Below are 16,633 nucleotides of genomic sequence, written 5' to 3' on the forward strand. Positions count from 1 at the left end.
AAAAAAGCTCTCTTAAGGTTTTATTAAAACCTTAAGGTTTTATTTGAAGGGTAAAGAGAAATTTTATGAAACTTGAAAGCTCTACAAATTTGTTTAACCTTTATTGTTTAGCAACTGGAAGTTAAGGATCACCCTAACTGAAAGGAAAATTGGAGTGATGGTCAAATTTATTCATAGTAGGATGTATAGGATTTAAACCAATAGGTTAGTTCATGTTTTTCCAAATAAATGCCATACCCCCATTCTATAAAGTAGACATAAATATGCAAGGTTGATTTTAAGAAGGCTCATATTTGGGGCACCTGGCTGACTCAGTCCATGGAGCATGCAACTCTTGATTTCAGGAGGCCCACGTTGGGTGTAGAGATTACTTAAAAATAAAAATTAAAAAAGGCTCATTTATTTTTCATAGAAGTGACAAATTTAAATTCTCAGATTGTAGCAATGTTCCTATTTATAGATGACCTCTTCCAGCGATAATGAACTTTTTTTAAAACTGCAAAAACACAAAAGGATTGATTTTAGGACATAAATAAAAATAAACTAAGGTTTAATTATGCAAAAAATCATAAAAGGCAAACCAAAGCAATGTCAGATGAGACCCAAAGCAAAATCAAATCGCTTGTTGGGACTCTGGGGGAAGAGCTTAGGTGAAGATTTGGGACACCAGGGGTGTCATCGATGGCCAACTCCGCTGCTTCGCTTTATAAATCAGGAATCAGTGGTTCTGTGACAAGCAGTGGTTTGTGGCGGAGCCAGAGATCCAGCCCAGGTTTCTTGATTCCCACTATTTTTCCTTTTTTTTTTTTTTTTTTAATTTTTAATGTTTATTTATTTTTGAGAGAGAGACAGAGCACAAGCGGGTGAGGGGCAGAGAGAGAGGGAGACACAGAATCCAAAGCAGGTTCTGGCTCTGATTGTCAGCACAGATCCAGATGCGGGGCTCAAACTCACAAACTTTGAGATTGTGACCTGAGCCAAAGTCGGATGCTTAACCTACTGAGTATAGGATTGCCCCCAGTTGCCCCTCCACTATTTTTCCTTCTTGGCTCCCACTTTTTTTTTTTTTTTCCTGTAACACACACTAAAGGATGGTTATTAGATTATTCTGTTTTGTTTTGTCTTGGTAGGAAGTAAAATAAATAGTCCCTTGGGTCTCTGCAGTGGGAATAAGTCACCATTGTGAAGGAGGCAAAGGGGCAGAAAAAGGATCCTTTGGGTTAGTGTGTGTGTTCAGCGAGGTTCCCTGTAAAACAGTCTGTGATGTAGGGATTTAGGGTGAGGTTGACCCAGAGTAGTTTTTGCCCTAGTTACAGTGGTTGTGGAAGTCCTGTTGCCTGTGGAGTCGTGCCCAACAAAAATCTTGTTGAGCAGCCTCCGTACGGCACCTTATACACCGCGATTGACAGTTAAGCGCCAGATGAGCTGAAGTGATAGCGGCAGGAATCATAAATCAGTCTTAACTGTACATCATCCCCGCTCCGAAATGTGATGGACACTGTGCATGAGGTGTCTGCTGTGACACAAGTGAAGAGCCTGATTTCAGTTCATTTGTTTCTTAGGATCGTGCATATGCTGAGAAATCCCTCACCCCCACTGGAGGTAAATATGGGAGAGGGTTCCCGGGCCAGACACTTGCTATGCTTCAGGCAGTTTGTGTGCCCAGCAACATGCCGTGACATTTGTCATTAACCTTGCCACACCTGAGACTTCCTCTTGGCAGTTGTCCTTTGCTTCTTCCAAAAAGGAACAACACAGAACAAACAGAAACAAAGGTTCCCTGCTTTCCTGTCTATAACTTCTGAATCCATAACCATCCTTACCTCCTCCCCTTCTGTGTCTCCCGCCTCCTGTTAAAGGCGCTTCTCTACTTCTTTTCTGAATCCCACCTTCGCCTCTCACTGGAGAATCCTCTTTCTGCTGTGTCTCCCTTCTGTTAGCTCCTTCTCTCAGTGCATAAGTCCCTCTGCCCTGTAAGCCCCCCAACGGGCAGAGCATCTTTCCTCTTCCCTTTTATAACCGAGCCTCTTGCATATGAAGGGTGGTCTTCTTGCAGTCATTCAGTTTCCTTACCTTTTCTTCCCTCCCACCCTCTCTGGTCGGTATTCTGCATGACTGAAATTACAGTCAGCCTCTTAACTTGCCCTTCCCAGGGACCATGTCAGTGCCCTGCTTGGCTTGCCTGCGGTAGTTTACATCACTGCCTCCGTCTCTGGTTCTCCTGGCCACTCTTATCTTCCTTGGCTTCTGTATTGTGACTTGTCCCTTCTGTGCTAGCATTCTTCAAGATCCTAGTTGCCTCCTTTTCTGCTTTTTTTTCCTCCATGTTCATACGGAAGGTGAGTGCCTCTCCGATTTAACTTGGCAGCTCAGTTCTCTTTCCTGAGCACCAGACTTCACCTCACTGGCGATCATTTAGGTACCTCAGATTCACCATATATGAAGCTCTGCTGTCCCCCATCTCTTCCTCTGTTCCTGATCTCATTGTCTACCTAGACTAGAAACTAAAAACCTTGGTGTTGTCCATCATTTCTTCTTTGTATCCCTTAATAATAGTGTCACCAGTCACTTGTTTCTCTTCCATCCTGAGTTGGCCACACCATCAACAGTGCTGCTGGTGCTAATGTTTTTTGTTTGTTAGCTTGTTTGTTTTTGGCCTATTTTTCTTTACTGTGAAATCCTCTCTTCTATAGCTCACATTCTCCCACTGTACACACCAGTGGCTCCAGCTTTGGTTCTCCTAAATGAGTGCATAAGGCCACAAGCCAGACTATTTCAAGATGAGGTAAGGTGTCAGGTATAAAATGCTATGGGAAGATTGAGGAAGGTGAAGACCAAGAAAGGAAATACTGAGTTTGACGATTCAGGTGGCATCTGACCATGGGGGAAGTGTTGTAGTATAGTAAAGACTCCCCACACCCATTTCTCCTTTTGTGTACCTTTTTCCGAGATAGCATTCAAGTGGCATCTTTCTAGTCACTGAAACCTTGTTTATTGTCAGGGTTCTTCCTCTCCTTTGCTGCCTTTGGCCAGTTAGTAAATTTTGCCAATTGACACCTCAGTATTCCCTCTCATTCATGTCCCTTTGATTTTTTTCCTCCTTTAGTTTGAATCTTTGTAAATCATCATTTTGTTACCATTCGCATCTAATGGATCATCAGGGTGTGATGGTTCTTCCTCATTATCAAGTTGTAAGTCTGTCCCTTGTTTTCTTTTCTTTTTTAAAATAGTTTATTTTTAAGTAATCTCCACACCCAGTGTGGGACTCAAACCCACAACCCCGAGATCAAGGGTTGCACTCTCCACCAACTGAGCCAACCAGGCACCGCCCCCCACCCCGCCCATAATCATCTTAATTGGAAAATGCGGTAGACAGTTTCAGTTCTTTGTCCTACTCTATCACTCTTAACGCTGTTGATCACTCTCTCCTTCATAACCCTTTTCTCTTGACTCTTGTGACTATTCTCCTGATTTTCTTGCCATATCTTTGGTGGCCTTCTCTTGGTCTCCTTTGAGGGCCCCCAAATATAGTGTCCTCTGGATTATTCTGTCTTCTGGCTTGATCTCTCATGACTATGTCTGGGCAGTCTCAGCTGTACTCATGATTTCAACTACCACCCATCTGTTGACTTCCAAATTTTTGTCCTTAGCACACACTCTTCCACCAGGCCCCAGATCTGTAGTTTTCAGTTGTTTACCAGGAACTTCTACTTGGAGGTTCCACAGAACTTTAAATGCAGTCCTCTTCCCCAGACTTCTTTTTCATTTTATCCTGATGAAGGGTACCATCGGTTGCCCATATTCAGAGAAGACACCTTGGTGACATTAATGCCTCCTTTCTCACTCTCCCCATTCACTAGGTCACAAATCCTATGAAGTCTACTGCCTAAATTCCTAAATCTCTCAAGTCTGCCTTCACATTTCTGTTCTCACTGCCTTAGCTTGGACCCTCATTATTTCTTGCCTCATCAGCTCATTTGTCTTCTAGCTGCCCTCCCTTTGTGTGGTTGTGTCCCCTTCTTCCACCATACTTCCAAATCCCATACTCAGAGCTGAAAGTTGAGTGCTTATTACCTCACACACAAAATATCATGCATGCATTCTCACTAACCATCACACTAAACCATTATTCTCCCTTTTACTTTGGAAGAGAGTAGATCCAGGCTTCACAAATACAAGTGGTGGGGCAGAAGTTTGAACCCAGGTTCTTTGCTCCAGAGCCATGATCTTAATTAACCGAGAACCTTTCACCAGCCCCCATGCCCCCACCCCCGCCTCTTTCCATATTCTAGTGGAAGCAAGTCACTACTCAAGGTAGGAGGTTAAGATCCAACTCCTGGAGGGGGGAAGTACTGACATTAATTATTTGGAATTCAATAAAGAAGATTTATCTAGTCCCCTTATTTATTCACTCAGTCATTTATATTTTGTAGATGTGTTTATTTTATCCTTTGGTTTATGATTCAATGCTCTGTTACTTATTTAACCAGTTCTTGTTTTTAAATGTTCAAGTTATTATCATTTTTTTGCTATTATAAAGCCTGACGAATAAATATTTTCTTAGAAGTCTTGGCATGTTGTTTTCATGGTTTCCTTTAGATCTATTTCTCAAAGTAGGATTGTTGGGTAGGTGCATTTAAGTTTTCTGTACATGTTTCTGGGGGTGGGGTTTTTACATTAAGCGTCTGTTTTTATATTGCTGTCTTTCTAGGAAGTACTCTGTAACACCCTTGAGATCTTGCATCCTTCTTTGGGATTATAAATAGTTCATCTTTAAAGCCATGAATTCACGACTATTCATGCTGATTTATTTACCTGTGTAGAGTATTGTGTCAAAGAACGCACTGCAATATCGGGGAAATTCCCAGCATGATGCCCAGGAGTTTCTGCTGTGGCTTTTGGACCGAGTTCATGAGGACCTCAATCATGCTGTGAAGCAGAGCGGCCAGCCTCCTCTGAAGGTGAGGGTGCGCACCCTGCTGGGGCAGCCAGGGAGCAGTGAGCAGGGTAACCTCCACTGAGGAGTTGTTGCAGTTTGCATTTAGTTAATGTAGTGAAATAGACTAAGCTCCAGGTGAGTATAAAATTCAGGGATACTTAGAGGATTTTCCCCACATTTATTGCTGTGCTGGCAGCATAAGATACGAGAGATGCCGTCTCTAAGGAACTTAGAGTCTAATGAGAGGGGACATAATTGCATGTATGACTAGCTTTAGACTACAGCCAAGTGATTCCAGTTCACTAAGCTGTTTTTAAAGCAGAAATTTGCTTTCTTTTCCAATGACACACATACCCTTATAGATCACTGAGATGAATACATAGGTGAAAAGGAAATGGATGGATGTCTTTGCTGTTTCGGTTGGGTTTGGGTGTAGAAACTGAACCTCTAGAATAACATTCTTATTAAGACACAGTGATACATTCTCAATTTTTATGATGCAGCCTTAATATGATAGAAAACTGATTTATATACTAGAAATAATTAAGACCAAAGAGTTGCTTTTCTCTTGCCACCTTTAAAGTTTTTGTTAATTCTGCTCTGTGCCTCAAAATTTCAGTCTGTGGTTCTGGTAAGGCGTCAAGATATTCTGATTCAGGGTTCTTCTGTGCCTGCACACTCTGTACTAACATATGACCATGTGCTTGTGGCTGGCTCTCCCACCAGATTGAGACATACTCAAGGTCAGGCACTGTGTCTTATTTATCTTTGTGTCCTAATGGCCTTGCAGGGCTCTCTGCACGTGGCAGCAGGTGTTCAGTGACTCTTTGTCAGGTAGATGGACGTGAAAAGGCTAACTAAGTATATGCAGTAGAGGGACTGGGCACCAAAGCGAGTGGTGCGGTCGGCAGGGGCTGTAGCTTGAGGGCACAGTGGTTGGGGTTATTTCCTGCAAGAGGCTGCAGGGAGACCTTGAGAGTTGGAGATTGAAGCACCCTGCAAAAGGACTGCCCAGCTGCTGGGTGGGGCGGAGAGACTGGCACAGTCACGGTGTGTGGGAGAGCCCGTGGGGAGAGGAGTCCTTGTGACCCCCGTCCTGGCAGCTGCGTTCCAGTGCCTTTAGCACATGCTTTTCACTGGCACCTCTGCACAGCTTGTAAAGGAAGTGAAGGCCATTTGTGACTGTTTCAGGTTCACCTTCAATCAAGAGTTGGTACTTCTAATCTGTGAAATTGTACTTTCCCTTTTTTTAGCCACCGTCAGAGACTGATATGATGCCCGAGGGACCATCTTTTCCTGTCTGTAGCACTTTTGTACAAGAACTTTTTCAAGCCCAGTACAGGTATGAGCATATCAAATTGTCTCTTATATGGTCTGCTCAACATAGCTGTAGATGCTCTTACTGTGTGTGTCTTTCATTTTTGTTTTTGAAGATCTTCTTTGACATGTCCTCATTGTCAGAAGCAGAGCAACACTTTTGACCCTTTCCTCTGCATTTCTTTGCCAATTCCTCTACCCCACACAAGGTAAGAAGAACAGATTTAATAAAATTAAGACTGTTCATTCCTGTCCAGCTCCTGTTAGGTGTTCTTACTTATTTAGAAAAAAAACGGGATTAGTGATAAATTGAATACAGGCATTGTTAAAACCCTACAGAAATTTATAAATCTCTGTCTGAGTTTACAGGGTGAACAGGTACATGGGGCCAACAAGTCGTTTCAGTCCCTGTGGTTGTAGTCTGTTCAGTTGCTCATCCGTTGATAGTGTGGGGGAGGAGGAGAGTTGTTGAGTGCCTTCTAGATTTTCTAGAGACTTTCTATTGCACTTTTAATTAGTTGCTTTATTTGAACAGTTTTTCATAATTTCTGGGAATTATGCTGTTGTGAAGAACATACAAAGCACAAGATCAAGTGTTGATATATTTTGTTCAACTGCCTTTTCCAAAGATGTGTTGATTATTGTTTTCTGGTCCTACTGAAGTCCAAATGAGATTTTTCCCTTTCAGTTCTGTGTTTGTTTCTTCATTTTGCTTCTATATTTAAGTTGAAATAAGTGACTAATAAGAAGATCTGGCTTTGATCTGTACAGGCCTCTCTATGTTACCGTAGTGTATCAGGGGAAGTGTTCTCACTGCATGAGGATTGGCGTTGCCGTGCCTCTGTCTGGGACTGTCGCCAGGCTTCGGGAAGCAGTGTCTATGGAAACAAAGATCCCTACTGATCAGGTAATAAGTGTGCTAAGGCCGATTACACATGAGTCATAAAAGTGTTGCTTTCTGTTCTCCTGGAATTTTTTAACAATCCTCTGCCAAGCATGGTTAGATAGAAATGTAAAACCAGTTGTGTGTGTGTGTTGAGGGGGAAAAAAAATTAAGACCCAAAGGAGGAAAATGTACATCAAAACTTTTTGTGCTTCATTTAATCGTACATATATTTTTAGAAGGAAAGTTGTGACCTTACACCAGGACCTTCTTTTAGCTTTGTTTATAAAGTATAATTATACAGTCTCTCTTAAACCATTCTTAGGGAAGCTTATGTAGGCAATAGGAAGAGCATTGCTGTGGTTGTTGAAGGTCAGAGAGGCTTAGAAAACTTGACTGGTGATTCTTGAAAACCCCTTTCCATTGTGGTGGCAAGAGTGGATATCTTCTTGCTGGTATAGTACATATAGATGTTCAGTATGGTTCACTTTCTGCTTAAAGCTGGGCCAGTGTCTTGTCCTTTGTTTAGATGAGAGAAAGGAACATTGTGCTCCCTCTGCCTTCTTTTTTTGGGTAAATTTTTGATAAGTAGTTATATTTAAATTGACCCCAGATACTTTGGCCTGTTTGTGACTTGACATTTTTGCATTCAGTTTTTACTCAATTCACTATTATGACTTTATTTGGAAAAACATTTCCTATTTTAGATTTACTAAGAAAGATGATTCTGTGGTAGAATAACTTCTCCCTAGATAACTTCTGGAAGCTGCTGTGTAATCACTTGATTACTAAAGGTATTTTGTACTTTGGCCTCATGAGGCTTCATTTGGGAAGTTACCACAGTAAAACAAATACAACCAGCAGTGGGGCCCTAATGTAGTAAGTATCTCATATTTTCATAGGCCAAGTACTGGCATGTTGATAAAATGTTCATATTCTTCCTTACTGTGAAGTCCTTGTTGATTCTTTTTTTCCCCTTCAGAATGAGGGGAAAGACACAATGAGGGAGGGAGGCTTAGATGTGTTTCCAGGGTAAATCTGGTTGTATCTGTAAAGCCTTCAGTGGCATCTGGCTCTTTTTGCATGTGGTTTAAATGGGTGATGTAATTACAAGTTTGTTTTTGACCTTAGCTTGCTGGAGAAAGTAAATTATACTTGTATGTTCACCTGCAGAAAAACAATGTGGTCATTAAAATCATTAGAAGAAAAATGTGCCAGGGATATTTTTCTTGGACTGTTTGTGGAATATGCCACCAGCCTGTTTCACCTCACAGACTTGTGGTATGTTTGCATTAGTAGAGGGGATTTTAGGGGTCCATTTTCCACCCCCTCATTTGAAGGAGGCCCAGAGAAACCATGTGACTTGTTCAAGGTCATAGGGCTGGTTGGTGGCAGGCTGGGACTGGAACCTCTTCAGGCCCCATCCAGTGCTTTTTCGCTAGACGGTGCTACTGAGCATGTAATGAGCATCTAAATGTTTGCATTGTTTTTTTTCCCCCCATCTTTTGCTTTTTTGTTTCATTGTGAAATATTCAACCATTTCAGAAGCATAACTTAGAAGTATCTTGTCCTAATAAGTACCTTTAGAACTAAGACTTACTAACTTTAATACTGTGTTGTATATTCACTCTTATTTTTTTCTATATATATATATTACATTTATTATTTTATAAAAATGGGATTGCTTACACACATTACTCTTTATGTTGTTTCTTATTTACTCAGATCATTCTTTGTAATAGCTTGATAATTACAGTAGGACTATAATACATTTAACTAGCTCCTATTGTTGGACATTTGAGTTGATTTCTTTTTTTTTTTCTAATACACAATCCATGGTTATATGGCATTTCTTAACTTGAAATGAAAAAAGTTAATGAGGTAGGAGAAAGTCTCAGAATCAGATGTGGACTCGGTCTTCGCTGCGAGACTTAATGGTCGGGTACTCTGGCAAGTTTCCCACCTGTTTTCAGTGTCTTCCCCTTGTGAAACAGGAGGATTAGTTTTTATAATTTCCTGGGTTTCTTCACGGAAACTTAGAGGAACTCTGGATTCAGTGCCATAGCGTTCTGAAATCAGAGTATATTGTTTGTTACACATTTACAGAAGATACTGTGCTTCTTAGATTTCCTTACTGAAGGCAGATAATGTGGGCTCTGTGACATGTCTCAGAGCCCTCTCACATCACCACAAATCCTGACAGGCTACAGAAGTTCATGGTAGAATTGGGAGATCAATTCGTATTGACTTTCCAGTTATCCAACTGTTTACATTTTTCCCGTTTTTAGATTGTGTTAACGGAAATGTACTATGATGGGTTCCATCGTTCCTTTTGTGACACAGACGACCTGGAAACAGTCCATGAAAGCGACTGCATTTTTGCCTTTGAGACTCCAGAAATATTTAGGCCTGAAGGAATTCTCAGTCAAAGAGGTAAATGAGCATCTGTTTCCACAGGGGTTTGCAGGTTTCACAACTGTATACCCTTTTGAGATGTCTATTATGTGATGGCATAATTTTTTTTAACTGTGGTAAAAATACACATAATGCTTGTTTTTAGGATGGCATAAATTTTATGGTAACATGTTTCTCTGGAAGAAGGCAGTTCTCACTATTTCTTTTCTAACCTTTCCTCTCTACAATTGGAGGCTCAGAACTGACTAAATCCTCCCTGAAGTGATTCTTAAGTATCTTATGACAGCATTTGGGAAGGTGTATTATGCCATAGCTGCCATCTTTTTTTTGTTGTTTTTTTGGCATTTTGTTCCCGGCTCTGATACTTTCTAAATTCTAACTCTTTGCTGTAAAATGTTTTCTTGATACCTTGCTCTTAAGAAATTTGCATCCATAGGCAGCAAGAGAGTACAGCTTTGACAGTGCCTCCTTTTCCTGTGGTTTCGTCTGTGATTTGGAACTCAGCGTGTCTCTCTATAGTGCTTCCAGGATTTGGGGGCTATTTTGAAAGTTGCTAGGCAACTCGAACTTTGTTCCTGGTCTTTTTCATGTTCTGGGGCTTCTGTCCTTTTTCTCGACTCCAGTGGTTATTAAAGCATGAGAGGCACCTGGGAACTGGTGAGAACTATAGATTCCTAGACCCCACCCCGGACCTACTGAATGAGCAGCTCTGGGGGTGGGGCCCAGCAAACTTGTTTTTCACAGGCAATTCTGATGCACACCATGGTTTGAGAACCTGTCGTTCCATCCAGTCTCATCAGTATCTCTTCTACTGCCATGATTTTTAGAACTGAACCCCCCTGCTCGCCCTCTCTTTCCTTCTGGTTCCATTCCCTGACTTCTGCCTGTCCACTGGAATCTCTGCTTAGAAGTCCTGTTGGTGTCTTAACACTCAGCATTTCTTAGACCCGATCCTCCTGCGTTTCTTCTGTGGAATCATGGCGCCACCACTTTCACCCAAGGTGGATCCAAGCACTTCTTCAAATTTTGACCTCTCTCTCAAAATTCACATAGAACTAAGTAAACACTATGCAGTTTTCCTCCTCATTCTCTTGCCACTGATACAGCTCAGACCAGTGTCAACCGGGCTTTTTCTAGTAACTTCTCTAGTAATACCTTTATCCCTAGGCTTTCTTCTGTTCAATTATTTCTCCATGGTACCACCAGACTGATTCCGACTTACATTTCTGGTCATGTTACATGCTTTTTATTGATTTGCTAGGATTTCCCCTTTGTCTAAGATTATATCTGAACACCTTGGAAGGATGCCTGGCCCCTCATGATGAGTCCTTGCCTCTCTTTCCAGCCTGTCTACTATATTCTGTCTCCTTCCCCATGTACCCTACCCAGGTCATTCTCTTTCTCAAACATGCTGTGTACTTTTATACTTTCCCACTGTTTGCTCTGTTGAGAATTCATTTCTCCAGCTCCTTTCTCAGCTCCTATTTTGTCTCCCCTACACACACCTCCCTGCAACCTACCCATCCTACCCAGTCCTGAGTGACCACTATTCTACTCTCTGTCTCTGTAGATTTCCCTAGTCTAGACTTTCATGTGAATAGAATCATAACTTGTGGCCTTTTGTGACTTGTTTCTTTTACTTAGCATGTTTCAAGGTTCAATCATGTTGTAGCATTTATCAGTCCTTCCGTCCATTTCATGGCTAAATATTATATGTATATAAAACATTAAAAAAATTTTTAATTCCATTATATGTATGTAGAACATTAAAAAAAAATTTTTTTTTATGTTTATCTTTGAGTAAGAGAGACAGCATGAGCAGGGGAGGGGCAGAGAGAGAGAGAGAGAGAGAGAGAGACACAGAATCTGAAGCAGGCTCCAGGCTCTAAGCTGTCAGTACAGAGCCTGACGCGGTGCTCAAACTCACAGACCAAGAGATCATGACCTGAGCCGAAGTCAGATGCTCAACCGACTGAGCCACCCAGGTACCCCCCCCACTTTAAAAAAAGGTTTTTTTTGTATATAGAATATTTTGTTTTCCATCTGTTGATGGACATTTGGGTTGTTTCCACATTATGAAATAGTGGTGCTGTGACTGTTCACATACAAGTATTTGTTTGAATACCTGGTTACAGTTCTTTTGGGGGACGCACACACATACATCCCCCTAAGAGTGGAAACACTGGGTCGTGGTAATTCTATGCTTAACTTTCCGGGGAATTGTTGGACTGTTTTCTGCAACAGCTGAACCAATATATGAGGGTTACAATTTCTCCACATTCTTGGCAACATTTATTATTTTCCATCTTTTTGATTATAGCCATCCTAGTGGGTGTGAAGTGGTGTGTTGTGATACATGAAGTCGATCATCTTTTCATGTGCTTGTTGGCCATTTGTTTATCGTCTTTAGAGAAATGTCTATTCAAGTTCTTGCCCCGTTTTTAAATTGTGCTGTTGTTGGTGTTGTTGTTGTATTGTAAGAGATACATGCTAGATTCTAGACCCTTGTCAGATATGTGACTTGCAAATATTTTCTCCCATTCTATAAATTGTCTTTTCACTCTCTTGATAGTGTCTTTTGATGAACAGAAGTTCTTAGTTTTGATGAGATCTAATTTTTTTCTTCTTTTATTGCTTATGCTTTGGGTGTCATCTCTAAGATTTCATCCTTAAATCCAGGACCATGAAGTTTACTCCTGTGTTTACTTCTAGGAGTTTTTATAGTTTTAGCTTTTACATTTAGGTCTTTGCTCCGTTTGAATTAATTTTGTGTATGGTTTGAGGTGGGAGTCCAGCTGCAATCTTTTGTAGGTAAACAGCACCAACATTTGTTGGAGAGACCATTCTTTTTTTCTTTTTTTAAGTAGGCTCCATGCCCCACGTGAAGCCAAATGTGGGGCTTGAATTCATGTGACCCTGAGATCAAGACCTGAGTTGAGATCAAGTCTCAACTTGATCTCAAGTTGAGATCAAGCTTTGTTCCAGTCAAAGCTTCTGCTAATCTCTGACACCAGCTTAACGGGCTGAGCCACCAGGTGCCTCAAGAGACCATTCTTTCCGCTTTGAATGATCTTGGTGCCATTCTTGAAAGTCCTTATTTTAGTTCTTTTTCCTTCACACCTACTTCCATGGGTGCCTCTAGTTTCTGAACCTTTTGGTAATTCTGTATGTTGGGTTGATCAGCTTTCTCCACTGCCAGTTAGGATTCAGTTTTCTCTGGTATACCCACCCATATTTACATTATTAGTTTCTAGGTAGTCTGTTATTCAAGTTTTAATTTTTTTGACCTAGGAGCTTTATTTTCCAGGTGCTTTTTCATGTGTGTGCTTTTGTTTGTTCAATTTGTTTTCTACTTTTAATTGCATTACAGTAAAAAAATACTCAGTCATCACCTTTTCCTGAAACCCTTTCCTTACCTCCTCCACATCAGGCTGCTGACTTACTCCTCTTCCTTGTTCCAGTCAAAGCTTCTGCTAATCTCTGACACCAGCATGTTGCGTGGAAATGATCTTTTTCCCTCCTCTGCCTGCACCATGCTGTGAAATTCTCTGCACTTGGGGCTATGCTTTGTTTTATCTTTCTGTACCCAGCAGTTTAGTATAGTTCCTAATGCAGAGCAAGAGCCCAGATAATGTTCAACTGAAAATTTCCTCAAATCCCCTTTCACACCCCAGTTGTTAATGGTTAATACTAAATTTTGTTTTTAAGTGAATTTGATGAGGTCCGAGGTGATTGTGTTCTAACCAGAGAGTGGCTCTGTTGGAACACTGTACTTTACTAAGTATGTGTTAGCCTTTGCTCTAATCTTTATGAATAAGTTATTTGAGGCCTATGAGGCTACTTGCTGCCTTCCCTGTTTTACAAATGAGGGAAGACTTGGGGAGTTGAATAACTACAGCTGGTAGTAACTGGGCCTGCTGTTTGAACACAGAGCTTGATTTCTGTGCAGTTGAGTGGTACCCCCTCATCTCATTAGGGACCCTTATCACTTGAGAACAGGTCTCCCCAGCCTTCTTTCTGCCAAGAAGCTGGGCAGTGAGGCCATTTATTGTCTCAAATTCAGACTTCTCTTATTTTTATTTTGTCATACCAAAGTTTGAGATGGCTATGGAATGAAATCTGTTTTTCCTCTTGTGATTTCTTTTTGGTATTTAAGGTTAAAAAGTTTTCTTCTCTTTAATAGCTTAATGAAGATTCCATTTTTCCTTATTTCTAGCTTCTGTATACTTTTTTTTTTTTTTAACTCTAATTCATCTGGAATTTATTTTGGTATTAACCATATACTTGTTATTTTAAATTGCTGTAATGCTGATGTCCCTTAATAGGTTTGGCAAGTCTTGTATTGCTGGATGTTTAGGTTATTGCCAGAATTCTGCTATGAATTCTTTTTTATAAGCCACTTTTTATTCTCCTTTTGCTGTTGTTCTCATTTATGCGTGTGGTGGTGGTGGTGAAGGGCTTTCTTCTATTTGCAAGTTGGGGTATAATTTCCTTAGGCTATACTTCCAAAAGATTAAAGAAGTGAACAATTATTTTAATTTAATTTTATTATTATTTTTGTTGAGGTGTAATTGACATATAACATGTTAGCTTCAGGGGTACAGCATAATGATTCGGTGTTTGTATATACTGCAAAATAATCATCACAGGAAATCTAGTTAACATCCATCACCATAGAGTTACAAAATTTTTTTTATTATGATGAGGGCTTTTAAGGTCTACTCTCAGCAACTTTGAAATATACAATACAGTATTATTAACTATACTCACCATAATGTACATTACATCCCATTACTTATTTATTTTATAACTTGAGGTTTGTACCTTTTGACCCTTTTCACCGATTTTGCCTGACCACTCCCACTCTCCTCTACGACCACCAGTTTCTTCTGTGTATCTCTGCCTTCGTTTTGTTGTTGTTGTCTTAAATTCCGCATATAAGTGAGATCATGCAGTATTTGTCTTTCTCTGACTTCTTTCACTTAGCATAATGCCTTCAAGGTCCATCCATGTTGCTGCAAATGGCAAGATGTCCTTCTTTTTTTTTTTTTTTCTTGTTTATTTATTTTGAGAGAGAGTGTACATGCACGAGCTGGGGAAGGGGGCAGAGAGAGAGGGACAGAGAATCCCAAGCAGGCTCTGTGCTATCAGTACAGAGCCCAACATGGGGCTTGATGCCACAAACTGTGAGATCATGACCTGAGCTAAAAAGAGTTGGAACCTTGACTGACTGAGCTACCCCAAGGTTTTATTCTTTTTAATGGTTGAGTAGTATTCCATTGAAATGAATGGTTGTTTGATCAAGCACTTTCGAATTTCTACTAAGTGCAGGGCGTTGTACTAGGTACTGAATTGCTGAGTAGCTGAGATTGACAGATAGCTCTGCTTTCAGGCATTTCTAAAGACCTGATTCTTAGCAACCTGTATTATGCCTATCGATCATATATTTTTGTTCACTTAAATGTAGGTCCATCCAGGGTGATTGATTGCATTAAAGTTGACATGTCCTATAATGTCTGTGAGTCTAGTTAAGTGCGGTTTATACTTTGTTTTTTATAAGTCTGTCTTGTTAATCAGGGAGAAGAAACTGCTATTAAAATATTGAAGATCATTCCACGTTTACTAGTCTTAATTTTTTATTTTTTAAAAATTTATTTGGTTCCTGGTTGCATGGTCTCCTCTTAAATTTGCCTTGGTGGATTATCTCTGCAAACTTGCTCTCAAAATCTCATGATTGTGAGATTGAGCCCCACCCATATCAGGCTCTATGATGACAGTGCGGAGCCTGCTTGGGATTCTCTCTCTGCCTGTTTCCTGTGCTTGTGCGCATGCATGCACACTCTCCCTCAAAATAAATAAATAATAAAAAATACAACTGTATCCAGTATTCACTGAAGTGAAGAATTTTAAATTTCACTTCTTAAGATATATAAAGCTAGTTTAAAGGAAATGATAGATGCTTAAGAAATTATTTTAATGGCTGGTTATCTCATAATCATTTGTTCTTTTTTCGTTTGTAGTTTAAATTACATAATGACAGCTTCTTAATTTCTCTGCTGGGTAAATTTCTTTGTAATGAATGAATGAAAGAATTTTGAAAAGATAGAATAAGTTGTTTTTAATTTTTTTTCCAGGAATCCACTTAAACAACAATCTAAACCACTTGAAATTTGGCTTGGATCATCATCGACTGTCTTCTTGTACACAGGCAGCAGCAAAGCAAGGGAAAACAGACTTGCCCCCGACAAGACCAGGAGGCGACAAGATTGTTCTTTTAGTGTGTAACCGAGCTTGCACTGGGCAGCAAGGGAAAAGGTAAAAACTGACCTACCAGTAAGTGCTGAAACTTTAAAAGTCTAATGTTTTCAAACAATTTAAAACGCTTTAAAAAGTAGGGATGACAGGCACCAAGGTAGCTCAGTTGGTCAAGCATCCCAGTCTTGATTTCAGCTCAGGTCATGATCTCACGTTTCCTGGGTTTGAGCTCCACATCGAACCCTGCACTGATAGCACAGAGCCTACTTGGAATTCTCTTCCTCCGTCCCTCTCTCTGCCCCTCCCCCACTCACACTTGCTCTCTCTCACAATAAACAATTTAAAAAAAAAACAAACAAAATAAAACTATGAGGGGCACCTGGGTGGCTCAGTTGGTTAAGCATACAACTTTAGCTCAGGTCATGATCTCACAGTTTGTGAGCCCTGCATCAGGCTCTGCACGACAGCATGAAGCTTACTTGGGATTCCCTCTCTCTGTCCCTTTCCTGCTTGCACATGCTCGCTCTCTCTCTCTCTCTCTGTCTCTCTCAAAAATAAACATTTAAAAAATTAAAAAAAATAAAAAATCTTTAATTTTTGAATCTGATATTTATAAAGAATGTAAGTTGACCTGATTTGAGGGTTTGGGGAGGGGGGGAGAATCTAAAATAAGGATGGTAGAGTCTGAATTAGAAAGGCTCTTCGAGCTCATCTAATTGTCAATGTCTCATTTCATGTGTTTATTTTCGGCTCAGGCGCCTCGTGGATCCTATAGACCTATATCCAGCTACTTTCTTAACAGCTTCTTTTTTTTTTAATTCTTT

At 40.4% G+C, this 16,633-nt stretch overlaps 1 protein-coding gene across 2 annotated transcripts in view; it reads left to right on the forward strand.

The window, feature by feature from the left end:
* USP31 (ubiquitin specific peptidase 31) overlaps nt 1-16,633 on the forward strand; it is a 100,583-nt gene that overhangs the window by 21,243 nt on the left and 62,707 nt on the right. For both annotated transcript variants that reach the window (XM_047087099.1, XM_047087100.1), the window contains exons 2-7: nt 4,824-4,961; nt 6,193-6,281; nt 6,373-6,465; nt 7,028-7,163; nt 9,428-9,572; nt 15,689-15,869. In XM_047087099.1, the coding sequence (XP_046943055.1) occupies nt 4,824-4,961; nt 6,193-6,281; nt 6,373-6,465; nt 7,028-7,163; nt 9,428-9,572; nt 15,689-15,869 (782 nt within the window). The remainder of the gene's footprint in view (nt 1-4,823; nt 4,962-6,192; nt 6,282-6,372; nt 6,466-7,027; nt 7,164-9,427; nt 9,573-15,688; nt 15,870-16,633) is intronic.

The sequence above is a fragment of the Lynx rufus genome, unplaced genomic scaffold (genome assembly GCF_022079265.1).
Source record: "Lynx rufus isolate CCGP_SWC_20201006 ecotype Redwood Valley unplaced genomic scaffold, mLynRuf1.p SCAF_23, whole genome shotgun sequence".
Lineage (NCBI taxonomy): Eukaryota > Metazoa > Chordata > Mammalia > Carnivora > Felidae > Lynx > Lynx rufus.